The sequence below is a fragment of the Mesocricetus auratus genome, unplaced genomic scaffold, assembly GCF_017639785.1.
Source record: "Mesocricetus auratus isolate SY011 unplaced genomic scaffold, BCM_Maur_2.0 Super-Scaffold_4256, whole genome shotgun sequence".
Taxonomy (NCBI): Eukaryota; Metazoa; Chordata; class Mammalia; order Rodentia; family Cricetidae; genus Mesocricetus; species Mesocricetus auratus.
The window spans coordinates 58,898,072-58,925,244 of record NW_024429182.1 but is presented as its reverse complement, the minus strand read 5'-3'; the positions used below and the strand labels follow the sequence as shown (position 1 = coordinate 58,925,244).

Below are 27,173 nucleotides of genomic sequence, written 5' to 3'. Positions count from 1 at the left end.
ACAACTTCAGAGCTCAGGTACTCAAAGGGAGCGAGACTAGATGGCCAGAGGGTACATGAAACGGAGCGTGAAGGGACCATCACTGCAAACACTGTCCAGGACTAGAGAGCAGCCTTGAAGTGGTACCGGAAGAGATGGAGAACAAGTACCCAGGAGGGGAGAAGCCAGGGCTTGGGGCATGTGGTTGCTGATCAGGGCAATGTTGTCACCTACAGTAAAACAAGAGTGAACAGGGGCAGGCAGCAAGGGGACTCTCAGACGCCCAGCCCAAGCTAGCCTGCAGGGTAGTGTCAGCCAGTGTGTGCTGCTGAGGGTCTAAGGTATGCAAGAGGAATAACTGCAAACTGGGTACCACAAAGGAAGGCCAGGGAGCCGCTTGTTCCACTTGTAACCCAGGGGAGGGCAGTGGAAAGTGTCAAAGCTGAGCCCGAGTCTTTAGAAGAGCCAGCTCTGTGTCAGATGTGGGGGTGGGGGGTCTCAAAACAGATGTCGGGGTCAAGCCCCTGGAAATGCTACTTGCTGGAGTCAGTTCTCTTCTCCCATCCCGTGAGTTCTGAGGATCAAACTCAGGTTGCCAAGATTGGCATTGGGTCACTCACTAAGCCATCTTTGGAGCCCTCAGAGTCAAGCTTTAAAGATGACCCACGATGAGCCCCACAGCAAGGTAGGAGCCCAATCGGCTCCCACTAACTCCAGTGACAGATGCTGCATTGCATAACCGCTCCCACATTTGTTTTTCCAAAAGTATTTTTATTTGGTTAACTATTCCTTAGTGAGCAGCAATTATTTATGTGGAGACTTCAGAGACCAACTTTTGACTATTTGCCTTGTCCTTGAGTGGAGCCACAATTACATAACACATTTCTTCTAGTAGTTTCTGAAGTCTAAGAGGCTGTTGGCTTGTAAATTTTGTCAGTCTGTTCCTGTCCGATCACAGGAGAAAGTACAGGACAAACAGTGTTCTCTTCTCTATTTATATCTTTAGAAGCGTTCAAATGCTTCTTTCCCCTGAATGCCTTGGGTCAGAGGCTTCATCACTTTGGTGGAAAGACTCATTGCCAGTATGAATTTGTCAGCTTTTATCTTTTTGGACATAAATCCAGACACCAGCTTTGGGACACAATCTGCTTTTCTATCCTCCAAAGGCTGTGCCTTTCCATGTGTGTCCTATCATCAACTGGAATGAATGAGTGGCAATTTCTTCACCTGAAGTTGCTATGCTATGCCAACCTCCACCCTGACACCCCAGTATTTGTGGGCTGCCCCAAGGACTGCTCTCCTGAACTTCATCTTGCCAGGACCTCAAGAGTGTAGTCCAGGGCTGGAGAGATGGCTCAGCGGTTAAGAGCACTGACTGTTCTTCCAGAGGTGCTGAGTTCAATTCCCAGCAACCACATGGTGGCTCACAACCACCTTGAATGAGATCTGGTACCCTCTGCTGGCCTGTAGGCAGAAAGCTGTATACACAATAAATAAAATTAGTTTTTTTTTCTTTTTTTTCGAGACAGGGTTTCTCTGTGTTGCTTTGGAGGCTGTCCTGGAACTCGCTCTGTAGACCAGGCTGGCCTCGAACTCACAGAGATCCGCCTGCCTCTGCCTCCCGAGTGCTGGGATTAAAGGCGTGTGCCACTAACGCCCGGCTTAAATAAATAAAATTTTTAAAAAAGTGTAGTCCACTCCCCCATCTGTAATCTCACTGAGTGTTTCTTAGACGGGTTTATACAGAGGCTCCAAATTCTTCAGCCTTTGCGAATTTATCTTTATTGATGTCAACAGCATGATCCGGGATGCACCAGCCACTTTATAGACCATGATCACTCCGTCCAATGCCTCCTATACCAAAGATCACACAGTAGAATCAGGCTCTGCCTTACCAGTATTCACAGCAGCACCATGGCCAGTGGAAATGCTACAACCAAGAAGACAGATTTTATCCAAAGGTGCTGAAGGATCAATTTTAGCAACAGAGATGTCAGTCACAGCTTTGTATTTGGAAAATGTGCTGATTCCCATGAAATGAAAAGTAGACTTCCCGGGCTGGAGAGGTGGCTCAGAGGTTAAGTAAGACCAGTGGCTGCTCTTCCTGGGGTCCTCTGTTCAAGTCCTAGAAAGCACATAGTGCTTCACAACCATCTGGTGCCCTCTTCTGGTGTTCAGGCATACATGCAGGCAGAACACTATATGTATCATTTAAAATTTTTAAAAAGCTGTGGGGACAGAATTTTGAAAAAAGAAAAATAGACTTTACTTTGCAGGTAAATCTGCTAGCACTGTCTGGCATTAATCCTCTCCTCTGAATGACTCATCTTCTTGCAAAGGTTTGTTTTAGGATTCAGACAAAATTTGCATTCTCCACACTGTAGGATGTAAATCAGGATGACAGTACCACCTGCTTTCAGCTTAGTAACCCCTTCAGCAACGTTTTCCATAATTCCAGCACCCTCATGTCCCAAGGTCACTGGGGAACGCCCCTCAGGGTCAGCTCCACTTGGGGTATAGGCACCGCTCAGGGTGTCGGCACCCATGTGCAAACAGCAGTGGCAATGATCTTGATTGGAACTTCATGCGCCTTTGGAGGTGCAGCTTCTGTCTCCTCTATAGAGGGAGGCTCCCAGGCGGCTGCAGCCTTGCACCTGATCTCCACATCTGCAAGTTCAGGTTCATGCGCTGAATATCCAGAACAACTGTAAGCATGGGGTATGCATAAGGGGAGGGGCTCACGCCCACATTTGTAGACTTATGCAAAGAAATAGGTTCCGTCACTATAGATTAATTTCATACTAGCAAAGGAGACCAGCAAATATCCATTATAAGCAGGAGTCTAAGTGGTAAAGAACTAGCATTAGGACAGTGCTTGAGCGGCACAAAGCAGTGCTCTGAGGGTTATGTCCGGCAGAGCATACACAAGTATGTAAGTATAAGCAAGTGAAGGACACCATGATGCCCTGCTCAGACATAGGATAACGGGGCTCATTCTGACTGTGGCTAGAGGGAGAATTCTGTGTTGACGTGGGGCTTCCCAGGTCTGAGCAGGATCTGCAATCAGCACCTCGTAGGAGAGACCTGGGATCTGCAATCAGCACCACGTAGGAGAGACCATCAAACCACCAGGTGGCAGCAGAGGATAGGAGAAAGGCAGGACAACTCCAAACTGAAACTCTTCCCAGGTCACCCTATCTTCCCTGAACACTGCCTCCAACCTCAGACTTCCTGTGGCTCTCTCTCTCTCTCTCTCTCTCTCTCTCTCTCTCTCTCTCTCTCTCTCTCTCTCTCTCTCTCTCTCTCTCTCTCTCTCTCTCTCTCTCTCTCTCTCTCACACACACACACACACACACACACCTTAGGAAGCCTCAACCCTCTGACCTCATGTGCCCAGGCTCTTCTCCTACCTGTAGCAGTAGGGTCGCCTCAGCCTACCCCTCTCCAATTGCAGACTAGGACCATTAAGCAGAGGTGGGGGTCCCAACCCCAAAGAAAATCTGGGACGTAAATCCCAGAACTTGTCATTGCATCCTGGAGGTCACCCATGGCCTTTGGCACTCCTCTCTATTAACTAAGTGGCACTTGGCTCACCCTGAGTGGGATTTATTCCATTTACCCCAACTTGTTTGCCAGCAGCCCCCTTATGATCCACTCAAGTCTGGCACTTCTTGGCACCTGATGGAGCACGGTGGCATGCATGGCCCAGTTGACCTGACAGGTCCTGATAGGTATGGCCCGCCCCTGGGCAAGGTGCCACCTGCTAAAACATAAAAGCCAGGTAACCCCAGCAGTTCTTGAGACTGCCGCCATGAAGGGGAGCAGCACTCTTCTGCTGGTGGCTCTAACCCTGCTCTGCCTCTGTGGTAAGTCTGGGTCTTACTTCTGAGACTTGCAGGAGATAAGGGGACCCACGGGGGTGAAATCCTGGGATCAGGTAGACAATGCCTACCGTCGTCACAGACCCCATCCACAAAGTGCAGGGAATCTGCTGACCCCAGTCCCAGCCCAACCCACCCTGACCTAACACTAACCAACCACCAAGGACATTGCCACCCACCGTGTCTCAACCCAACTTGACCAGACCCTCTGAATTCAACTAACCCATGGGAAGAAATCCCCCTGCATCAGGGCATGACTGTTCTTCCTTTGCGAGGTCAGGGACTCAGAGGGGACAACACTGCAGCTCCCACTAGTGGTAATGGGGAAGGGTTGTCCCAGGAGTGACAGGAAGATGTGGGACAGGAAGGAAATCAAGTCCCTCCCTTGGCCTTACATCCCCCTTGCAATACAGGGCTGACTACAGCTGAGGATGACAATGAGTTTTTCATGGAATTCCTGCAAACGCTGCTGGTGGGAACCCCAGAAGAGCTCTATGAAGGGCCCCTGGGCAAGTACAATGTCAATGACATGGCCAAGGCAGCACTGGGAGAGCTCAAGTCCTGCATCGATGGCCTGCAACCTGTGCATAAAGAGCAACTGGTCAAGCTGCTGGTAACTGGGCTGGGACTCCCATCCCCAAGTGTCTACAGTCCTTCCAGGCCCCACCCATGCATGACACCTGATCACCAGTCTACCCCCACCCCTAGACTACATCAGCAAGCTGAGGCGGGGACCTCACAGAGAAGCCTCCAGAGTCCTTTAGTCCTGCTTCCCACATAGGCAGTGCCTATGCACACAGCTCCCCAAGGCGCTAGGAAGGGTAGGCCACAGTGTGCAGAACCTGTCAACTCCACTGCTATGCACAGACCTGTCTGCCACTGGGACTGGTGGCTCTGGTTCTTGGTTACTGGCTCTCCTGGTCCCCACACTTTTCTCTTTCAGGTGCAAGTGCTAGATGACCAAGAGGACACATAAGCAGCCTGAGACCTGGCTTCACTTCCACAAATGACAGGACCAGCCACACAAACAGCCATGGATGGGCTAAGACCACTGCTTCCTCACAAGCGAATTCACCCTCAAACTGTTAAATCAATAAAGCCTCCCGCAGCCCAGGCACTGGCTTCTCTCTCTCCCTGTAACACAAGGACACACAGAAAGTCCTATCAAGGACACCCAAAGATACAGACTCATATGTGGGGTCACTTTCCAGAAGCAATGTGTGAGAGCAGCCTCGGGACACCATGTGAACGCTGGGAGGCATTCAGGAGGGATGGGGTCTACAGTGATGAGATGGAGGAGCCTAACCTAGAAAGGCAGGGCTGGGTTAGGGCTGAGGCCTCTATGAGGCTGCTGATTCCCCAGAGGAGCTATGCATAAAAAGTCAGGCAATAGTACAGCCAGCTGATACACAGGCGCTGAAAGCTTTGAAAACAATCTCTCTTTCCCAAAACACCCCAGGAAAGAGAGCCCAACCTGAACCAGAACCCTAAGAGGAGTCTTAATGAGGTCAAGAAGGGAAGGCCCGATGGCTCGCAAGGACACCCAGGGTCCTGAGAGGTGGGCTTTGCCAGCAGGGCAGCTGAAAGAACTACAGGGACTGAGGAGGTGTAGGAAAAGGCAGCTTTTCCAGAGAAGCCCACCTTAGTCTCCAACCCAACCCTGCACTCCCAGACGTCCAACAGACAGAACCTACTGTCTCTGTTTCCCCTAATCAGCCAAAGCTAAGGAAGAACCTGCAGCCTCACTTTATCTGTATCCGTCCCAGTCACCAAAAGAGTTAAAGAGCCTGGAGAGTAAGGGGATCCCTGGAGAAGTGGGGGTGTCTCTGAAAAGGGGTGTTCTCTAGAGAGGGTAGGGGCTCCTTGGAGAGACAGAATTCCCTAAAGAGGTGGGAGCCCCTGGGTAGGCATGGGGTCCCTGGAGATGTAGGTACACACTAGAGGGGAGGTTGCTGGAGAGGGTGGCGGTTCCCTGAAGACAAAGTCTCTGGAAAGGGTAAGCTCTGATGAGAAGCTTCTGGCAGAGGCCATTGTCCCATCACACACACTGTGATCTAGAACTCCTTGCGGGACAGAGCCACATTCTAGAGCTCAGGGGCAGGGACCCCTCCCCAATTCTCAAAACTTGGGGAAAGAGGGAAGCTTTCTCTCCATGCTCCTTTTTAGGGAACTGCCTGGCACAGACGCCAGGGGGACAGGCCACCGGTGAGGAGGCTGGGTCCCAAGCTGCCCTAAGCCCATTCCTGCACGGAGGAGGTGAGGCCTCCCAATTGCTCCCCTCTCGCCCATGACACAGCTCAGCCAAGAAGCTCTCGACCCTTGCCAGCCAGCTCTTTGCAAAGTTGCACCCAGGGTTCTCTGAGCCGGCCATGCTCCCCTAGACCCAAAAGAATAGTCAGTGCAGGGCCAGGGTGGGCAGCCCCTCTGAGCCTATCCTGAGAGCATGACTCCTACCCATATCTTGGAGCTGTAGAGGGGTGAGCTCACCACTCCGGATGGGGAGCTCCCTCTGCTTGTAACTGCTCAAGACCCCCATGTCTCCATGGGGCAAGGACTGGGCCAGCAAGATGCAGTATCAGCAGAACCAGGAATGGGGACATGAGGGCCAGGAGTGAGATGGGACAGGACATCCCAGCACCTGGTCACCCTCTTGTCCATGGACAGAGCCAACCATGGGAGAGGAGGTATGGGTGGGCGCCTGGAGGCCCCATCGCCCCCGGGGGCCCATCATGGCCCTCTACAGCAGTCCTGGACCCAAGTACCTGATACCACCCACCACGGGTAAGATTGCCTAAGGGCCTGGGGTTCGGTGGGGACAGGGGAAGAAGCCAGAAATGGCATGGCCTGGGATGGGTCTGGGCTCAATCCTTGACTCCCAGTGGAGAGAAGGATGCCTTGCTCCAGCAGCCCTGAGCCCCTGTGCCCACAGGCTTTATGAAGCACACTCCCACCAAACTTCGAGCACCAGCCTACAGCTTCCGTGGGGCCCCCATGCTCTTGGCGGAGAACTGCTCCCCAGGGCCCCGCTACAGTGTGAACCCCAAGATCCTGAGGACTGGCAAAGACCTTGGCCCTGCCTACTCCATCCTGGGGCGCTACCAAACCAAGACCATGCTGACCCCTGGCCCGGGTGAGTGACCCCTGACTTCTGCTTCAGGCTCTAATATGCATGTCCAGGTATGTGAAGGCCAGATAGCCTCATTCCTCCTGTTCCTGGGGACACCGTCAGGCCTGAGCAGCAGAGCCTGAAACCCACCAGTTCTCCTCTTCCCGGAGTCCAGGGACAAGGCCCACACCAGTGCTTGACAACAACCCTGCAGCCAGTATTTCTACCATGGACATCTCTGACCAAATCTGTTCAATCACCATGTTGGGGCCCAGAAGCCCTGTGTCTTAACTGTTCGGACATCCCTTGTGGGCACCCAAGTGTTGGGGGTGGGGTGGGGAACTCCAGATGCTTGTTGTTCCTGCACACCCTCCCTCCTCTCCAGGTGATTACTTTCCAGAGAAATCTACCAAGCACGTGTTCGACTCAGCACCCAGCCATTCTATTTCTGCCCGGACCAAGACCTTCCGAGTGGACAGTACTCCAGGTCTGCTGCAGCCAGCCAACTGATGTCACGGAGTTGGGGTCCTGGCACAGGGAGGAGGAAGGGTAGCTCAACATAGACCTTCAGAAGGTAGAGGGCACCCCAGATAGGAAGCAATGGGTCTGTCCCAGCTTAAGGCTCCCCCATCACCCTCAGGTCCTGCTGCGTACATGCTGCCTGTGGTAATGGGGCCACACACGGTGGGCAAGGTCTCCCAGCCCTCCTTCTCCATCAAGGGCCGCAGCAAGTTGGGCAGCTTCAGCGATGACCTGCACAAGGCAAGTGTCCCCCCAGCTGAGTACAAAGCCTGGCCCCAATAACCTGTCTGATCCCCTTTCCAGAAGACCAACGAATCCCCAGACAATTGCCCTGCTGAAGCTCCTGCATCCCTCCACCTCTGGGTGCCTGCCACCTCCCCGGGCTACATTCAGTGGTGGGGAGGGGCCAGGAGACCAGCTTGGGTGATGTGATGATACTGAGAACAAGGTGTTTGTGTTACTGCCTGGAGGCCAAACACTAGTTTTAGATAGAGGACGTGGAAGCAAGGAAGAAGGCAGCAAGGGGGCTTGAGCTGCTTGGGGGGGAGGAATGTCTACCTGTATTAACAGCTGGTACTGAGGCCCTGGAGTAGACAAACAACACTCCGTAGCACTACAGGAGTTTGTTGACCTCACTAGACCCTGACCTTTGCCCTCAAGACCAAGGGGATCAGGATCACGTCCCAACAGGAAAGGGAGCCTTGCACATACCCTCAGAGGAGTGGACACAAGATTGGCACGTTGGGAATGCCACTGCCACAGTGAGGCTGAGATTGATGGTAACACCCCCACCCCATAAACAACAGGATGTTGCTCCATGGCTGGTAGATGGCTTAAGTGTCTTTGACAAACCAAGTGTTCCCATACCTAACCCTATCCTCTGGGGCCAGATGCCCTGGGGAAGCCAAGCCTATCTGAGCCCTCTCATCTTCCAGACTCCAGGTCCTGCAGCATACCGTCAGACTGATGTTCAAGTGACCAAGTTCAAGGCTCCACAGTACACCATGGCTGCCCGGGTGGAGCCCCCAGGGGATAAGACCCTGAAGCCAGGACCAGGAGCCCACAGCCCTGAGAAGGTCCAGGAACTAGAGGGATCAGATAGGGGTCAGGGGAAATGATCCAGAATGTATAGGGAGGGCTAGCACCCTGCCATGGTGAGTGGGGGATCTTGTGCATTTCCAGCAGTGGCCCTGATGGTCACCTTTCAGTTACAGGAAACCTGGGTTTTAGCCTCATCCCAGAGGTCAGCCACTGTCCCCAACGGCAGCTAAGGTTACTTAGCACAGCATGGCCTTCACACTGGCAACCTTGGCCCCAAGTTCAGAAGAGACTGAGCCCCTCGCTCCAATCCCAGGCTGCGAATGCGCCTCACAGTCCTTGTCCTCTTTCTAGGTGACCTTGAACAAGCCTTGTGCCCCCATTGTCACCTTTGGCATCAAGCATTCTGACTACATGACCCCCCTGGTCGTCGATGTGGAGTAGCCTCGCTCTCCATCCCATCAGCCTGTGACCACGACCCTCCCACAGACATGCGCTGGGCTGACAATGGGATGGGCACTTCACCAACGAGCCCGCTGCCAGCCCCGCCCTGCACCACACAGCACACTAGTTTGGACAGTTCTGACAAGTTATTTTTCCTATACTATCTCCTGTTTGTTAATCTTGTTTCCTGCCATGTCCAAATTATTTAATAAACCATAGATTGCATCTGTAAGGGTTTATCTTGTAGAAAAGACAAAGCTTATCCAGAGGAGCCCCACTTTGGCTTCTTGGCACGGAGGTCCTACAGAGAAAGTAGGACTGGGGACTGAGTTCACTCTGAGAGCCAGCGATCCAGAGCACCTTGGTAACAGGGTACAACAAAAGTGCTGACTGATGCCGTGTGTGTGTGTGTGTGTGTGTGTGTGTGTGTGTGTGTGTGTGTGTGTGTGTTGGGAAGAGGCTCCACACATGCAAGGTTATACAACCACACCACACAGACATAGCAGCCAGAATCTCAGCTCATGTCAGCACTGGCCTGCAGGCTTTCAAGGAGACACACCTCAAGGAAGGCCTGGGCATGGCAGAACACATGGCCATTTTCACTGTGCTGCCTCAAGTTCTGACCACAAGAACAATGTAACAAGACATGAGCTCTTTACTGCTATTACCATCAAATCTTAGCGGAGCTTGTTTTCGCCCCCAGCCAGTAGGAGGATGTGTGCAAGAGCTGGCATCTCGGCTGGGCCTGAGGACAGTGTCTACAGGGGCTCTCAGAGGTCCAGGGAAGCAGGAGTGCAGTATCCCCACAACTTTGGGGAGGTCAGTGCAAAACAAGTGGCCATATCTAACACACACTGGGAACCTTTATCTATACAAGCCTGTGTGTCCCAGCCAACTTGTCCCTACTCCCTCAGCCCTTGGGAAGTAACACTGTCGTGACCCTACTCTCAGGCTGGCAGAGAGAGGCCACACAGAAGGAAGTTCGTGGGTCTGTGGCTGTCCTGCCCAAGGGAGACAAGGCATCCCTGGAAGAAGGGACAGTAGACTTCAGCACCCAAGGCCAGCTTCAGACTAGGGTTGGCTCAGAATACTTCAAATCCCTGGGAAATGAGGACAAGGAATACACTGCATCCAAGATTTTATTAGCTAGAGGCCTTGAATTGTAGGATGGACCTGGTGGCTCACACACAGCCCCTCACACTGGGCACCAAAAGCTTCTTAGGAATTGTGCTGTTGAGGATCCCCACACACATTAGCGGAAGCGCCAGGTGTTGGAGGCCACGGTTACAACCTTCAGGAAGTTGCTCTGACTCAGGGGCTGTGGCATTGGTAACCCCCTTCATATGACTGATGCACGAAAGAGCAACAGTTAAATGTCACAAGAGCTACAACCCTGATGCCCAGAGTATCTGGAGAACTATGAACAGCCATGGAGACTGGTGGAGCAGGGTGGAGCCCTGAGGACAAAGCTAGTCGTGTTGGGGGGGTATCTCACAGAGGCATGGCAAGGACACTGCTCCAGAGGAAGTTACCCCCAAATAGGGTTTCCCAACATTCCCAGAGAGTAGAAGTCAGCTGCACATAGTTCCAGGAGCCAACGCTGAAACATGAACGTGCCTGCTGTGGGTCCAGATGGAAGAGGGATGCAGGCAGTTATTACCATGCTTGGAGACAAGCAGAGAGCAAAGCCCAGTCCTGGCCCACGGGCACTGGAGACACAGACGGAGTGCCTGCAATGGGAAGCCTAAGAACAAGGCACAAGCTAGATGAGCCCAGCTGGAAGTTTGCAAACGGCAAAGCCAGAGAGCAACAGTGCGGAGTGACCGGCGTCTAGTGGGGGAAGTACCCAAAACAAAGGATGGGCCAGGATGGGCCTTCTCCTCCAGGTTAGGGCTCAGGCAGACACAGTGGAAGGGCCAAATAAACCTGAAGTCAGTGTGTGCAAAGAAAGGCTGCTCCGTAGGGAAGAAGGGAAGGTGCTAGGGCATCAACAGCAAGGCATTGCTACAGGCGAGAGGCCAGGCTATGACAGACTCTGGCTTAACCTGGAACTCGGAGGTAGTGTGGTTCTGGACAGATGGGCCTTGTGGTATGGCCACATGGGTGGGCAGTGAGCCAGTCCAGGAGGAAGAGAGAGAGGGAGAGAGGGAGAGGGAGAGGGAGAGAGGACACAGACATGAGAAAGACACAGAACTTCATGGTTCATTTCTTAGACATTTTATGTGAAAACCAAAAGTGCTGGGCTCTCATAAACTGTTGTCCCGTCAGCTCCACTGGTCAGTTTGTGTACAAATGGGACTAGCCAAGGAGGGCGGACCGGGAAAGCAGGGAGACACAAGTCTGTGGAGTTAGTTATGCAACAAGGAGGTGGCTCAAGCTCCCCCAGCGTGGGAGACTGGCTGTACAGAGTAGGGCAAGGTTCAGTACAAAGCCAAAAAGTCCCTGCCACAAATTCTCTCATAGGTGGCTTTCTGCCCCATAAGGAGCCCTAGCACAAAGACCACTCCAGTACTGCCTGGCTTTGAAAAGCCACACTATACCATTTCTCAGCCTGTTTGCCTGGAGATGGGTACATCTTTGGCACTGAGAAGATTCTTAGTCCCAAGGACACATATTTCAGCTCCTGGACACATGGTCTTGTGGCCCAGAAGGATCTTAGCTCAATGCTGATAACAAGGGCTGCAGTCCACTCCTCTACCACAGCATTGCCTCTTCCCTGGGGTCTGACTTCAGCAGCTGACTGGTGGGTACGGCCTTGATTCCTGGCCTCTGCCTGGAGTTACTGCCATATCCATCCTGATGACCAGGCCAGCATTTGAAGAGGGTTTATGGCCATATTCCCTTTCGGTGTCAGCTCCAGACTCCTCAAGAACACAGATGGTCTTAACCAGACATAGACAAGTTAGGTCAAGACAGAAGACCCTTAAAATGCTGGCTTCTGAGGCTGTCGGCCACATTGGGCAAATGCAGGACTCGTAGATGCTTTGTTTAGATATGGTTCTTTCTCACACAGTGTGGCTCTGGCTCTGGCTCTAACAGTGTCTCCAGCACCAGGGAGTAGGGTTGGGTTGCCTTTTTCTTCCTCCTTCATACACAGGACATGAGCTCATTATGACAGAGGCAGCTGCAGTTGTCCCATCTTAGGAAGATGAATGACCCATGATGATAACTTCAAAGGAATCTATTTTGGAATCAGGTCCTCAGGAAACCAGATGTAGGAGAGCCTGGCTGCCCTTGGCTCCCATTGGCTCACGTCCTTGACCTCGATAAGAGATGGTAGAGGATGAAGAAGGCCACAATTAAGACCACGGCCATACCACACAGAAGCTTCCGGTTGTCTCGCCCAGACCGTGCCACTGTGGAAAAGCGCTTCACACTCCCTGTGAGTAGGCCAGTCACACTCATGAAGTCTGAGTCCTGCAGGAAGGACCCAACAGGATCACAAAGAGGTGGGACCCTTGACTACCCACCCATCCCAGCACTGAAGGGTAGAGACGGCAGAGCAGACAGCATGGGGGCAGAGCTGACTGTAGCCTGTATTACTACAGGTGCTTACCATGCCATCTAGGTATCGGTTCTGGTCTTCTGTGTCCCTATCGATGTCCAAGGCCAGCTGTTTGGGGTATAGAGAAGGCACAGTCAAGCAAGGACAAATATGGATGGCAGCACCCATCTTCCCTTCAGACCAGCCGGACGTTATGACACCAGAAAAGGCTACAAAGGTCAAACTATTACCTGAGGTATCACTCAAGTTAGCATGTCCACAGACAACATATGGTCTCCTTCCTACCCTCTCAGCCCCACTCACTGAGGTAGCACACAGAAGGGAAAGGGGCCACCACTGACCGATTTGAGCCTGGTAACCTTGGAGGCCAGGCTATCAGCCATCCGCTTGTTTTCTCGGTCTAGAATCTCCTCCACAGCACCAGAGCTCGGAGCTGCAAGAGAGACTGAAGGGTAGTATTCACTCATGAATGTAGCCCCCTGACTCCTCACTCCAGTGGAGTATGGCCTAGTGAGGCATCTAAGGAGATATGGCCCTTATATGTCTAATTTAGCAGGCCCCACCCTGAGTTCCAACAGGTGGACCACCTACTCACCAGACATGTAGCATGGGTCATGTGAGCATATGTACTGTGTGCATGCCCAAGCAAGGATAGGCAGGGGGAACCAGCAGGCTCAGTCTACACTACCCTGCTGATATTGTTCCTGAACCTGAATGAACACTGCCTTAGCTGAAATTACCATCTGTGGGTGTAGCACTGGTCTCCAAGGAAAGGGGGAAATTCTGGTAGGGGCATAGGAAAGAACACTCAAACAGGTCAGTAAGGCCATGTAGTCGGTCCATCAGGTCCAGGAAACGTTTAAGAAACTTCTTTTACTGCAGAAGCTAAGGTGCTCATTTCTGCTACCCACACAGCACCTTTCGGAACCCCAGAGCACTGGGCCTGTGGGAAGCTGACTCCGATGGACTGGGGCTAGACATGAAGAATGTTGTTCCCGGTATGCAGGTGAAAATCTCCTACCCAGTGAGACTGGCATCCTTCTGAAGCATAAAAAACTGCCTCGATGTGACCCGCCTGTGCAGAAGGCCAACAGCACCAGCAAACACATGTGACCAGACTCGAAAAGAAAGGACTTCTGTGTGCTGTCAGCCACTGCATAGTCATTAGTATGGCCTAGGTATCAGCATCACGCCTGGCATACTGAACACAGGCACCGAGAGGCCCCCTCATCAGTAAAATCCTATTTGGACCCTCTGCTTCCAGCTCCAGGCACCAATCACAGACAAAACTAATGTCATGCCCAGCCTTGGGTCCCAAGGCAACGCCAGCCGCAGTACGTCGTGTTTTTCCTGGAATACGTAAGCGCCACCCCCTCTAAGGTCCCTCCACCGAGAATTGAGCGATGGCTCCTACTCTGGACTTCACTTCCTATCCCCCTACCCTCGGATGCCCTCACCGCGAGTCCAATCAGCCATCTCGCCCTCCAAAGTCCCACTCTGGGACACCGCAGCACAGCGACGGACGTGGCACCAGCACCTGGAAGGGACTTCCGGTTCCGCCTCAGGTATAACAACTTCCGGGAGAAGGGACTGGAGCGGAAGAAACAAAGATGAAGTTGTTCTATGGAATGTAAATAAGGGAAGGGCGGGGCCGCCTGCATTCGGAGCCGCCCAGAACTAATAGTCCCGAGAGGAGGGTGTTACCCGGAGCACGAGCCTAGGCACAAACCGGGAGCTGAGGCCAGAGACCTCCTCAGTAACGCTGTCGGATGCGGCGGGCGCTGCGGGAGCCCAGGTTGAGAACTACAAGATGGGGAGGACAGACAGAGCTGAAGGAGACTGGCGAAGGAGACGCCAGGGCCTGACACCGAGTAGGTGCGGGGCACGCGCCGGTTAGCTCAGCGGGTGACAGATCATCCCCGGGAGCGTTGCTTGCGTGCGTCACCGCGAAGTGCACTTCCACCGACTCCGCCTGCGGGCCTGGCTCCCACTCACAGCCAGCGTTCGACCGCTTCCACCGTCTGACGGCCGCGGCAGGCCCCTCCATTGCCCCGCCCATGGGAGTGGCTTTCCCGGGTGGTTTTCACTTCTCTCTGGTCCTTCCTCATACACTGCAACTTTCCTTTTCCTTTGATAGCCACTTTATCTTTGATGTTTGGTCTTTTGTTTGTTTTAAGGACGGTCTCACTATGCATCCCTGTGTGGCCTAGAACTCACAGATCTGCCTGCTCCTGCGTCTCGAGTGTTTGAGATAAAGGCGTGCGCCACCTCGCCGAGCTATCCACTTTCTTTTGACCACCCGAGTCGTTGTGCTTGTCTTTCCCTGTTCCCCATGGAGCGAGAGCTTCAGGGTCTGGACCGTGAGAATCGCCGTGTGACTCCAGCTGACTAAGCGGCCAGAGGACAGCGCTCCCTTCGTCTCTCTCCCTGTTCCCCGACCAGTGCGTAAGGAGGGCGGTCCATGCGGGGGCCGAGACCCCACCTCCACGCTCCACGCCTGCTACAAACTCCCGGCTGGAGAGGAGGGAACAAAAGGGGGATGCTACTTGGTTAGCTAGCGTCGCGGCTCCAAGACAAGCCACTGGGCGACCGCGGCCAGGTGGGCTCCACCTTAAACCGGAGGCCCGCCCCCACGCCTGTACACACCCTTTCGGCTCGGCTGCGCTCCCGGCATCCCTCACGCGTGGACGCTGGGCTTCCGGACCTGGGCGGAGCCCGCGGGTTTGGCCGATTGCGTCTTCCCAGCCCAAGCCTTCCAGCACCCGGTGCCAGGGGCCATGGAGCCCCGGGCAGTTGCAGATGCTTTGGAGACGGGAAAGGAAGACACAGTTACAGAAGCTCTGCAGTCGTTCAACCGGGAGGTGAGAGGCACCCGGCTACCGAGGAAATTTCATAGAGAGAGGAAGCAGTGGTGTGCGCGCAACGCGGCTGGGGTGTGCGTGCGAGTGTGGCTGGGAGCACGGTCTTGGGTGGCGGGCTGGGCCTCGGGTGTGTCAGTGGTGGGGCAGGTGTCTGGGAGGCGAGGGTGGTGGACCTTGCCTTGCGTTCAAAGCGATGGCTGCTGCCTGAGAGGTAAAAGCAGACCGGCTGCCCTGACTCGAGGAGCACAGGTCCTACCTGCGTGTGGACCTGAGCCTACTGAATCTCCCTGCAGCACTCCGAGAGCTTCACCTTCGATGATGCCCAACAGGAGGACAGGAAGGTAGGTGCCGTCCTAAGGGGCTCCTAGGGCAGGCATGGGCTGCCCCAAGAGGAACTGGTGGAACCACTTTCGTCCCTCCCCACAGAGACTCGCAAAGCTGCTGGTCTCCTTACTGGAGCAGGGCTTGTCACCATCACTCCGTGTCACCTGGCTGCAAACTATCCGAATCCTAACCCGAGACCGCAGCTGCCTGGACACCTTTGCCAGCCGCCAGAGCCTACATGCACTAGCCTGCTATGCTGACATCACCGTCTCAGAGGAGCCCATCCCACAGCCCCCGGACATGGATGTCTTACTCGAGTCTCTCAAATGCCTGTGCAATCTCGTGCTCAGCAGTCCTACAGCCCAGATGCTAGCAGCAGAGGCTGGCCTGGTGGTGAGGCTGGCAGAGCGTGTGGGACTGTACCGCAAAAGGAGCTATCCCCACGAAGTCCAGTTCTTTGACCTGCGGCTCCTTTTCCTGCTGACAGCCCTTCGCACTGACGTGCGCCAGCAGCTGTTTCAGGAGCTGCATGGGGTGCGCCTGCTGACTGATGCGCTGGAGCTCACACTGGGGGCGGGCCCCAAAGAAAAACCCCCGGTGGTACTTCCGGCCCAAGAGACCGAGCGGGCCATGGAGATCCTCAAAGTGCTCTTTAACATCACCTTTGACTCTGTCAAGAGGGAGGTGGATGAGGTAAGCTGTAGCCCGAAGTCATGGGTGGGGCTCGGCTTGGCCGGGACATTTTGGGGTTTTGCTTCCTTCGTGCCTCAACTTCCAGGGTGTCAGACATGGCAACGATAATGGGACAGACAAGGCAGGGAATCCAAGGAAGGTTTTTGAGCTGTTGTGCATGGGGCGGGGGCATGTTCGTCGCAAGGCTTTAGGTGGCCAAAGGTCACCAACTGTGCTGTGAACAAAGCCAAGTGATAGCTCCATGTGGCCCTGGAGCACAGGAACCGGGGACTCCTTCTTACAGGAGCCCCTCTGTTTTTTGGTTAGGAAGATGCTGCCCTTTACCGATACCTGGGGACCCTTCTGCGGCACTGTGTGATGGTTACTGCTGCTGGAGACCGCACAGAGGAATTCCATGGGTGAGGGGCAGGACTAACGTGTGTTGATGGTGGGGAGAGTGCTTAGGCATGGGCACCCTAGTCCTCAGCCCTAGCTGTGAGTCAGAAGCACCAGGTCCCACCGTAGAGTGTGACTGTCAGGGGGATGGGACACCAGTGTGTTTTCAGAGAGCCCCAGGAACTCAGGGTATGACTAGGGGAGGAGCTATGGTGGAAGCTGGCATTGTAAGGCAGCGGGTCTCCTGTTCCTGCTGGTGGTGACCAGTTAGTACCTTACCTGACCTTGGTTCCCCGAGATTGCTTGGTACCTCAGCTCAGACAGAATGGGACAGGCAATGTCTACTGCCTCCCCACCAAACCTGAATGGGAATACCACCTGCCCTTGTCTCTAGTCCTCAGTGCTGTCCGTCAGTCCCCCGTATCATGTGTACCCCAGGAGAGGAGCCGGAGATTACATCTGTGCTAGAGTTACTCTCTCAAGGCCTCTGTCTGTCCCCAGCCACACAGTGAATCTCCTGGGGAACTTGCCCCTCAAATGTTTGGATGTCCTTCTCGCCTTGGAGCTACACGAAGGATCCTTGGAGTTTATGGGAGTCAATATGGAAGTGATCAGTGCCCTTCTTGCCTTCCTAGAGAAGCGGCTGCACCAGGTAGGTGGACGACCTGCATGTTGTGGCTTCCGTTGGTCAGCTTGATGGTATAACTTGGACAACTTCTCTGGTTGCTCTGTGGCCCCACCAGATGGTAGCCACTCAGTCAGACCCTCTCCGAAGCTTGTGGATACGGCATGTGTGTGGACCTCAATGCTGCTGATTACCAAAGAAAAGCAGGCTTCTCGGGGTCTACCAAGGCGAATGTTGTCGTTTAGGTCTGCAGTTCCCTGAAGTGATTCTCAGAAGCCTTTGATTCCCGCCTCCCAAGTGCTGGTATTACTTTCTTAAGCCAGTAAATGCCATCACCACCTTTGGCCCTTAGCTAACTTACTGCAGCATGACCCCTTTGGAAAAGTCCTTGCCAGAGCCATTTGGTGAAGTATTCAGTATGCCCCCATCTTCCATGGGGAGCATATCACAGTGACAGAAGCCTTCTTCAGACCCACAGGCTGAAGGAGTGTGTTGCACCTGTGCTGAACGTGTTGACGGAATGTGCCCGCATCCACCGTCCTGCCAGGAAGTTCCTCAAGGCCCAGGTACTTGGAAAAGGAGACAGCTGGGGAACATGTACTAGATCCTCTTTAAAGGCTCCTGGCTGCTCTAAGCCAACACTTAGAGACAGCTGCCTCCCCAGGTTCTGCCCCCTCTGAGAGATGTGAGGACTCGGCCTGAGGTGGGGGACCTGCTTCGAAACAAGCTTGTCCGCCTCATGACACACCTGGATACAGATGTGAAGAGGGTAGCTGCTGAGTTCCTCTTTGTCTTATGCTCTGAGAGCGGTGAGTTGGGGGAGCCCAAGCCCCAGGCCTTCCCTGCCTCAGCCATATTCACACATTGACCTCTGCCCTGGTCTTCAGTGCCCCGATTCATCAAGTATACAGGCTACGGAAATGCTGCCGGTCTCCTGGCGGCCAGGGGCCTTATGGCTGGGGGCCGGCCCGAGGGCCAGTACTCGGAGGATGAGGACACCGACACAGAGGAATACAGGGAAGCTAAGGCCAGGTACATGCACCTAATATACACTGGGTTCCCCATAGCCCCCGTTCCCCTATCCTTACCCCCAACCAGAACCAGTAGTACATAGGATAGGATGAGGAATGGGTAAGACCTAAACTCAGGCACTTGTTTTCTGATGACAAGCATCCTGAGTATACTGAGGCCCAGCAAGTAGGCTCTCTGAAAACCAGGAGGTCCTGGGTAAGAGTTGTCCAGCTGGTGTTGCGGGGGGTGGGTCTCCCTTCTGAAGTCCCACCAGAACCAAAGCCAAGAAGGTGGGCTCTTCCTAACGCAGCCCTCGGCATGAAGATGGAGGCTATGCCCACATAGTGGCACTTCTATAGCATCTCTAATCCATTTCTCATGCACTGTCCCTGGGAGCAGCATCAACCCTGTGACTGGAAGGGTGGAGGAGAAGCCGCCCAATCCTATGGAAGGCATGACAGAGGAGCAGAAGGAGCATGAGGCTATGAAGCTAGTGAACATGTTTGACAAGCTCTCCAGGTATGTGTTGTGAGGAAGGCTTGCAGCTAGGAGACATGGGTGTAGGAGGAAGTCTGATGCCGCCATTAAACATGTGACTTACTAAGTCTATGCCGCCATTAAACATGTGACTTACTAGAGGCGCATACAGATGTGGTAATAAAAGGGCGGTTTACCACACCGCTAACCACACCCACTTTAGGCAGGACTAAAGACGTATACGGCTGGATGTAAAGACGTATACATACGTAGGCGGAACTACGTCACTAGCCAAGCCCACTTTTGGGCATGGCTAGGGGCGTTACGGGGGAAGGCATAAAAGACAGCGCACAGGAAGTCTCGCTCTCTTTTCCTGGAGTTCGGCTTCCGGTCCAGTCGCTAGCTGAGATCTGCTGGGCTTCTCTGGGTTTGGTAACTTGTGAGTAATTTTCTATATAAAATACTTAGCCTTATTTTCAGTAATTGTGTGTCGCGTATCGTTACAGCATCTGTTGAAGCCAACAATTGATGTTGGGGAAGTCTTATGCTAATAAAGCACTGTCTGGCCAATAGGAATCTAGATAGGTGGGGCTAGGAGTCCAGGAGGACTCTGGGTAGGAGAAACACGAGGGGTTCGAGATGTAACCGCCATTGGGGTAGGAAGCCTGGAACTATTCTCCGGTAAGAGACATACTTAGATTAACAATTATGGGGTAATTACTTAAGTCAGAGCTAGCCAGTTAGAAACAAGCAAGGCCAACAGCTTCATAATTAATATAGCCTCCTGTGTGTTTATTTGGGACTCATGCGGATCTAGAACCAGGCTGGCGCGGCAGAGCCCAGGCGACTGGCGTGGGATAAACCAAAGCGGCTAGCAAAAGAAAAAGCTTCTCTTAACACATGGGAATGACTCTGTTTTGTGAACCCAGGGAGGCTGGCTTAGCAGAGACTAGTGAGGCTGCATTAGACATTTGAGATGACTTGCCCTAGAGGTAACCCTCCAGAAAAGAGGCTATGGTTAGCATTGCGTCCTGTTCATAGGTGATGTAAATGAGGACAAGAATGTAAAGGACTGCTTAACATCTCAAAGCTAATTAGGTGGCAGTTAGGATCTGGGCCTGATTAAGTTTATTTTAGTCCAAGTAGCTGCCAAGAATGAGCAAGACCCCCTGCCCTGCACACCAGGTTTCTTCCCCACCCACACTGTGCTTTCCCTGCAGGCACAGAGTCATCCAACCCATGGGGATGAGTCCCCGGGGTCACCTCACTTCTCTGCAAGATGCAATGTGTGAGACTATGGAGGGGCAGCTCTCCTCAGACCCCGACTCCGACCCTGACTGAAGATTGCAGCGGCTTTGCTCCCCTTCAGAACTGGTGCTGCTTCCAGATGTGTCCTTGGGGTGCTGCCTAGAGAAGCCACACTCCTCTCCAGCAGGGGAACCTTTCTCTTTACTCCCCACTATCCATGATTTGCCTTTGGTCCAGTTTCTTGTGTTTAGGACTGTGGTAGTCTTACTCTCTGTGAAGACTGAGAAACTATCCTTCATTTCCACAAGCAAAGTTGTTTCTTTGATGTTTGCCAAGCATATGCCATCGCTACAGACGTGGGCAGAGTCGCCTTGGCACATAAGTGAACATGCATGTATGAGGGTGGTGACTGAGTAGGTGTACATTGTATAAGCATGTCTGTATGTGGGGCATATCCTGTTTCACACATGGAAGAATCTACTGGAACTGTTTAAGTATGTCAAACACACGGCATCACAATTCCTATTTGTGGCCCCACTGAGCCCATGGCCAGTGAACGGCCTTTTCTGAATTCTTCTTGGTCTTGGCTCAATCACCACTGCATTATCTACATACCCAAGCCTCACTGAGAGCTCAACAGAACAACCACTGGCTTAGTAATTGTATGAAGGCAAAAGTGTAAGACAAGTACAATCTGAGATTTCTGAGGCACAGAATAAAGAGTTTGGGACAAGACTGTATATCTGTGAAGTAGCCAGGTGAAAAGATATCAAATAGAAACTAATTTCATTCTTTTTAGAATTCAGGATGCCCTACATCACCAGTGGCACATATGCTGTCATTGGAGGACAGAAACAGGAGACCCCATTCATTCCCTGGGATCTGCCTGCCAGCCCCAGTAAGAATGGGTGCAGGAACAGGCGGTGCTTCAACCTAGGAAACAGCCTCAACTGTATAACTGTATGCACTTGGGTAGGAGCCCAGGCACAAGCAGCCTGTGCTTAATCACAACTGCATGTAGGACAGGAAAAGTAAAAGACCCAGGGGTCTCCCTGAGTAATGCCTGCCACTGATTTTAGCACCATTACTGGAGAAGCCTGGGTGGGGTAGTGGGAGTGACTTAGGAGGGGCTGGGCAGACAGGATTCTGGATATTCTTGAGGGACTGTGTAGAAAAGGAGCCTGAGTTAATACCAGGGTGAGTCAAAGGACAGATGGGCTTAGTCTTGTTATCCTAGAGGAAGACACCCACATAACCTGAAATATGTTAACACTTAATTGTCCTGAAGAGACAAACAAAAGGATGCCAAGTTTTTATACTAAAATTTATTACATGCAAGAAATGAAGTTTGTTTGTTTTCTTTAGCAAAGATGCCTCTGTAGAGACTGACATGCCAGATTACCCTCATGCATCACCTGGGTCTGGTGATGGATAGACATGCTGTGCTGCCCTCCTGATAACTGTAAGGACCACTGCCAGAAAGAAGGCTTCTGCACTACAGGCTTCAGCAGTGATGGGACAGAGCACACATGGAGCTCCTTTACACTGTGATAGCATGGCCCCAAGGGTAAACATTCAAAGGCAGCCTCAGAAGACCACTACCCAGGTCACACATCGTGGTTCGGCCCAGATTTATAAACCTGTCCGAGCTGTTTTCAGGCATGAGGTCTCCCTGGAAAGAGGATCTCCAGTGTGACTTTCCCGCAGGTGATGAAGCCATAGTCTTATCTGTCCTGTCCATCCAGCTGGAACAGAGGAGCCCAGTTAACTTCACAGCCAGACAGGCTACATCCCAGACCTGGACCAGTCATTGAAGTCAAGCAAAATACTTTATGGAGCAAGCTTTTCTCTTTAAAGTGAACAAGAAAAGGGATCCCAGAAGGCCTAGCACATCACAGGTGGCTAAATAAAGACTGTTTTCCAAGAAATGGCACCAGCATACATTCAGTCCTAAGAGTCAAATTTTGGAACAAAAAGACAAAAATAATGCGGGTGGTTACATCTCATCTGTGGAAGCAGTAAATGCCAAAGCTCATCTACAATATACCTTGCTTCTCTTTGGTCCATTTCATTAAGAGCTCGGGCTAAACACAAGAGGCCAGGAGCTTTTGCCAGTAAAGTTGAGGAGACTGCTGGACATGGCCCAGAGCCATGAGGGGCTAGAATTTTCTTAAGATTCTGTCTTGGCAACAACAGAACATCAATTGTGACATTCTGGTGGAACCTTCTGAGCAATGCTGCACCTGTCTACAATAGAATTGGGGGTTGAATGCTAGCACTTCACTATAGAAAATAAACACAGCACGATTCTCATAGGAAACTATTCTGTATGAGTCACAGGTACTGTAAAGTCTCAAAAGCGTAGTGTTCTTTGGCTTCCTATTCCCAGTGGCTGTGATGACTATCCCCCTGCCCTTTTGTTTTTCTTTTTTGTTTGGTTTTGGTTTTTCAAAACAGGGTTTCTCTGTGAAACAGTCCTGGTTGCTCTGGAACTCACTCTATAGACCAGGCTGGCCCCACTCACATAGATCCACCTGCCTCTGCCTCCCAAATGGCTGGGATTAAAGGCATGTGCTACCACCACCCAGCTGATTAATAAATCATCCCTGGTTAGCTAAATCCCGTGCAGGGTGCAAAAAATGTCACCTTCTCAGCCCTCCCCCTCCCCTAGGTCCCAGCAATGAGTTGTGGAGTAGGAAACAAAAAGCAAGTCTATAGGAGCACCAAACACCTAAATGCCAGCAATGCGCTGAGGTCCGTGCCCACAAGAGGATGCGCACTCTTGGACTAGGCCCGGAGCTTAGCGTTTGTACCTTTCCAGTTTCCCGCTGGATGAGATCCTGCAGCTCTTGTGTCCAGCCCAGGAGGTCCACCAGCCTTTCCACACTCTGAACTACATCGCCTAGCTGGGCCACGTCCGTGCTGCGAGGACTGTAAGCAAAGGGCCCCACCAAGTCTCGATTGATGAGCAGCCGGGGCACTGACTTCGGTACTGCTTCAGACAAGCTGGCAAAAGGCTCTACCTGAAAGACAATCCAGTGTGAAGGGCAGGGTGTTCATGTACCATCAAGACATAGGACACCACGGCCTCTGGTACCTTGGGGCAGGAGACAAGGCAGACACTGTGACACAAGAGTTTGCCTCTTTGTTTCTGAAGGCTTCTGCCCCCTGGTCTGGGTGACCTCTTTCCCATCTACAGGTTACCTCCTCCACTGTGTTCAGTGTGCAACACAAACCCTGCTTCTCCCCACTCTATCCTTCCTCCCAGGCTGCGTGCTCTGCCTTCAAGCATCTTCCTTCCACCTGCTCTGTCCACTCTGTGACCTGAGCCTCTCCTATACTTGTCTGATGTAGAAGAGCGAGCACCATTTACCATCCTGCCTCCATCCCCCTGGTCCCCTCAGTCTCCTAAAGGGCAATGCTGCCATCATATTTCTGCACCAAGAATAACAATGTAGGAAATGTGTAGATTAAGGGGATGATATCAAGCCTGGCTCTTACCTAAGAGGAAAACGGTCAGTTCTCGCCTTTTACTAAAGAAGTTTCAGATGTATTATGGATTTAAATGTAAACGAACAGTTGTTAAGCAGGTATGGTAGTGGCGCACCTGTAATCCCAGCAGTCAGAGGTGGAGACAGGAGGGTCAGATGTTCAAGGTCATTCCTCAGCTACACAGCAAGTTTAAGGTTAGCTGGAGCTACATAAGACCCTCTCCTCAAAAAAAGCAAAATACGGGACTAGAAAGATAGCTCAGGAGTTAAGAGCATTTTCTGTGCTTGCAGGAGACTTGGGTTTGATTCCCAACACCCACATAGTAGTTTGCAACTGTCTGTAACCCTAGTTCCGGGGTAACCTTTCCATGGGTACCAGGCACACAGGGTATACATACATTTATACAGACAAACACTCATACACATAAAATAAAATGTTTTTAGATAAGCAAAACGGGTGAAAAGGCCTCAATAACGGTTCTGAAGAAAAACCAAGGGAAGGCCATGATAGCTCAATGGGTAAGGAACTTGCCACCAAATCTGACAACCTGAGTTTGATCCCCAGGATCTACATGGTGGAAGGAGAGAAATGATTCCCACAAACTGTCCTCTGGCATACACATACACATAAATGTTTAAAAAATGGTTCTAAAGGGGCTGGAGAGATGGCTCAGAGGTCCTGAGTTCAATTCCCAGCAACCACATGGTGGCTCACAACCATCTACCCTGCCAAACCTTAAGTGGAAGTCCTTACCTTTTTATTGAGACCTACCAACAAGGCTCACAATAAACACTCACATTTAAACCCACACCACAACATTCACTCGTATATTTCCCCTTTGTGTACACCACCCCTAATGGTGCCTCAGTTTTAAATCTCACTTTAGTGGTCTAAAGCACTAAGACCGGCCTGGCTCACATCACACAATAATAGTAAGAGGCTGAGTGCACCAGCCCTAGGCCTCTGCCCATCAGCCTCCCAAACAGAGCTTTATGGCCTTTCTCCCCTATGGCTACACACAGTTGGGCCCCAGCCCATGGTCTTTACGCTCTTTAGACCTTTTGGAAATCTAGCATTCAGACGCCAAAGCAAATCAACTCCTTGTACACCTCCAATGGTCATCGCCCAGGACACTCACACCCACATGCTGACCCCAACCCCACTGGTCCTCTGACTGCACTCTAATCCTGCAAAACTAATGATGCTGCAGCCAACCTTCTCCCACCAGATGTCATTACAGGAATGACTGCCATCTGCTCGTCATCCCAAAGTACAGCTCTAGAGCTGCATCAGGCCCTGCAGTCCTGCCTCAAAGCTAACCTTTTACCATACCTTTATGCTTCCTATACAGCCACTGCTCCCAAACTCTGGGATGTCACTACCATTGACTCTACTCACCTGAAAAGGTGGCACTACCAACCAGGCCCTGCCCCTCCATGCTCTCTAACCCTCCACCCATCCCCACATGCCTTCCAACAAACCTCCAGGGAGGTCCCAAGAATGAGTAGCAGGTCTGCCAGGGAGAAATCGGCCACATGTAGTAAGAACCGTGCAGGCAGTGGCTCCCCAAAGAATACAATATCAGGTTTCACAACGCCAGTACACACAGGGCAGCAGGGCACCCTGTCTGCCATCACATCAGCCTGGGGATCAGAGGGGAAGAACCAAGGAAGGTGACTTTAGAAGGAGGAAAAGGCAACTGCTTCTCAAGGGAATTCTGAGCATATCCAAAAGCCGAATTGTAATGGACCCCATGTGGCTTTAGCAATTTTGTCAACTGTTTCTTTTTTTTTCATTTTTTTAAATTTAAATTTAAATTAGAAACAAGGTTGCTTCATATGTCAATCCCAGGTCCCTGTCCCTTTCCCTCCCCTCCTCCCACCAGCCCCCCTCCTTTTCCCAGGGGGTGTCCATAGTCTGTCATTTCATCCAGGGCAGGGCCTAGGCCCTCCCCCAAGAGTCCAGGCTGAGAGAGCATCTCTCATTGTGGGATGGGCACCCAAAGTCCATTTGTACGCCAGGGATAAATACTGATCTACCCAAGGCCTCATAGATTGCCTAGGCCTCCTCACTGACACCCCCATTCAGGAGGCCTTGGGACTGTTTCTTACAACCCTCAAAAATTGGAGGGGTGAAATATTTCAAATCAAGTCCTAGACATTGCCCAGTTTCACCCACAAATTCTCCTGTAGGTTCCACATGGGGTGATGGCAGCCCTCACACCATGCTTTGTAGACCCTGCGTCCAGCGAGAAAGGCAGCATAAACACCCTCGTAGAGTAAATCCTTATAGCTAACCTGAGTAGATTTTAGTGGAATAACTTCAGCAAGAATGAGTAGAAACAACTGCCAAAATATGTCCAAAATTATCAGCCACAAATCATAAAACTATATGGTGTTTAAATTAATAGGAAAAAATGGACAGCTTGAAATGTCCACTAAAAATATCAAAACTTTAACTGTCATGAATTAAGAAAAAAAGAACCAAATAGAACTTCTAGAAGGAAAATAAAAAGCAAAAGTAAAATTCAATGAACAAGGTATTGATGAGTTTGAAACCGATCAGAAGAAATTACCCAGAATGCAACACAAGCAGTCGCAATGGCAGACACTGCAGAGCACCCATGACTGTCAGAGAGAAGGTGGGATACTCACCTACTCAGAGTACCATATGCAGCGGGAGGAAAAGGGTGGGAGGAAAAGGGCAGAAATGATGGGCATCTGAGGAGAGAATGGCTGGGTATAACCTTGCAATGACAAAGAAAGTCCTATGCATTTCAAGCAGAATAAATAAAAGGAGATCCAAATGGAAACACAACCCAGTGAAACTCTTGAAGAAAACATGTGAAAACTATGCAGAAAGCAAGATTAGAAAATGGATTCAGAATAGCCAGTACAACATGGAAGGAGGGAAGTAAAGTCAGAGACCTCCCAGATGTTAGCACTCTAAAGCCAAAGGTACCACGACTGCTGAGCTGGTGAGAGAATAGAGAGGTCAGTGAAAGAAACTGACACAAGCATCATCAACTGGTCCCTGACGAAAGAACAGAGGCGATTCAGTAGAGAAGGGTTTTTTTTTGTTTTTTTTTGGTTTTTCGAGACAGGGTTTCTCTGTGGCTTTGGAGGCTGTTCTGGAACTCGCTCTGTAGACCAGGCTGGCCTCGAACTCACAGAGATCCGCCTGCCTCTGCCTCCCTAGGAGAAGGGTATTTTTAACACATATACTGAACACACATCCACATGCAACAGGATGAACAGGACAGACTTACATGCTTCACAAAAATTAAGGTGGAAGCCAGGAGGTGGTGGTGCATGCCTTTAATCCCAGCATTTGGGAGGCAGAGGCAGGAGGATCTCTGAGTTTGAGGCCAGCCTGGTCTACAGAGTGAATTCCAGGCCAGGCTCCAAAGACACAGAGAAACCCTGTCTTGAAAACAAACAAAAAAAATTAAAGTGGATCAGAGACCTACATGTAAAGAGAAAAACTTCTAGCAATGACCCCACAGAGTATCTGAACGCCTGGTCCCTAGCTGGTGGTGCTTTGGGGGAAGTTTAGGAGGTGCAGGCTGGCTAGGGGGAAGTAAGTCGGTGGG

At 51.8% G+C, this 27,173-nt stretch overlaps 5 protein-coding genes and 1 pseudogene across 15 annotated transcripts in view; 3 read left to right on the top strand and 3 right to left on the bottom strand.

Annotated features, from left to right (window-relative positions):
• Window positions 1-973: 973 nt before the first annotated feature.
• LOC101828500 lies at window positions 974-2,511 on the bottom strand (annotated as a pseudogene).
• Window positions 2,512-3,695: 1,184 nt separating this feature from the next.
• On the top strand, window positions 3,696-4,973 carry Scgb1c1 (secretoglobin family 1C member 1). The gene is made up of 3 exons (XM_005064233.4): window positions 3,696-3,845; window positions 4,274-4,473; window positions 4,804-4,973. Exons 1-3 carry the CDS (start codon window positions 3,713-3,715, stop codon window positions 4,834-4,836), a joined length of 366 nt encoding a protein of 121 aa, XP_005064290.2. The 5' UTR covers window positions 3,696-3,712; the 3' UTR covers window positions 4,837-4,973.
• A 983-nt stretch (window positions 4,974-5,956) lies between these two features.
• Window positions 5,957-9,195, top strand: Odf3 (outer dense fiber of sperm tails 3). Its single transcript, XM_013112757.2, has 7 exons — window positions 5,957-6,116; window positions 6,525-6,641; window positions 6,790-6,990; window positions 7,352-7,453; window positions 7,607-7,728; window positions 8,424-8,564; window positions 8,881-9,195. Exons 2-7 carry the CDS (start codon window positions 6,533-6,535, stop codon window positions 8,968-8,970), a joined length of 765 nt encoding a protein of 254 aa, XP_012968211.1. The 5' UTR covers window positions 5,957-6,116; window positions 6,525-6,532; the 3' UTR covers window positions 8,971-9,195.
• Window positions 9,196-11,171: 1,976 nt separating this feature from the next.
• Window positions 11,172-14,059, bottom strand: Bet1l (Bet1 golgi vesicular membrane trafficking protein like). 2 transcript variants are annotated; one of them, XM_005064231.4, is made up of 4 exons: window positions 13,933-14,059; window positions 12,817-12,908; window positions 12,527-12,583; window positions 11,172-12,387 (listed from the first exon to the last, which is right to left on the bottom strand). In XM_005064231.4, exons 1-4 carry the CDS (start codon window positions 13,949-13,951, stop codon window positions 12,220-12,222), a joined length of 336 nt encoding a protein of 111 aa, XP_005064288.1. In that variant the 5' UTR covers window positions 13,952-14,059; the 3' UTR covers window positions 11,172-12,219. The 2 variants fall into 2 exon arrangements, with proteins under 2 accessions (XP_005064288.1, XP_040607902.1); XM_040751968.1 differs by having other exon boundaries at window positions 12,817-12,920; window positions 13,933-14,031.
• A 511-nt stretch (window positions 14,060-14,570) lies between these two features.
• Window positions 14,571-22,409, top strand: Ric8a (RIC8 guanine nucleotide exchange factor A). The gene is made up of 10 exons (XM_005064230.4): window positions 14,571-15,336; window positions 15,630-15,677; window positions 15,763-16,353; window positions 16,660-16,751; window positions 17,230-17,380; window positions 17,824-17,919; window positions 18,018-18,162; window positions 18,241-18,385; window positions 18,764-18,883; window positions 20,062-22,409. Exons 1-10 carry the CDS (start codon window positions 15,253-15,255, stop codon window positions 20,180-20,182), a joined length of 1,593 nt encoding a protein of 530 aa, XP_005064287.1. The 5' UTR covers window positions 14,571-15,252; the 3' UTR covers window positions 20,183-22,409.
• Window positions 21,400-27,173, bottom strand: part of Sirt3 (sirtuin 3) — a 21,041-nt gene continuing 15,267 nt past the window's right edge. For 9 of the 10 annotated variants that reach the window (XM_040751882.1, XM_040751934.1, XM_040751946.1 and 6 more), the window contains 3 exons: window positions 25,063-25,224; window positions 22,903-23,112; window positions 21,400-21,834 (listed from right to left, as the gene is read on the bottom strand). In XM_040751882.1, the coding sequence (XP_040607816.1) occupies window positions 21,814-21,834; window positions 22,903-23,112; window positions 25,063-25,224 (393 nt within the window). In that variant the 3' untranslated portion in view covers window positions 21,400-21,813. Of the gene's footprint in view, window positions 22,040-22,902; window positions 23,113-25,062; window positions 25,225-27,173 lie in introns of all 10 variants that reach the window. The other variant, XM_040751893.1, reaches the window with a different exon arrangement.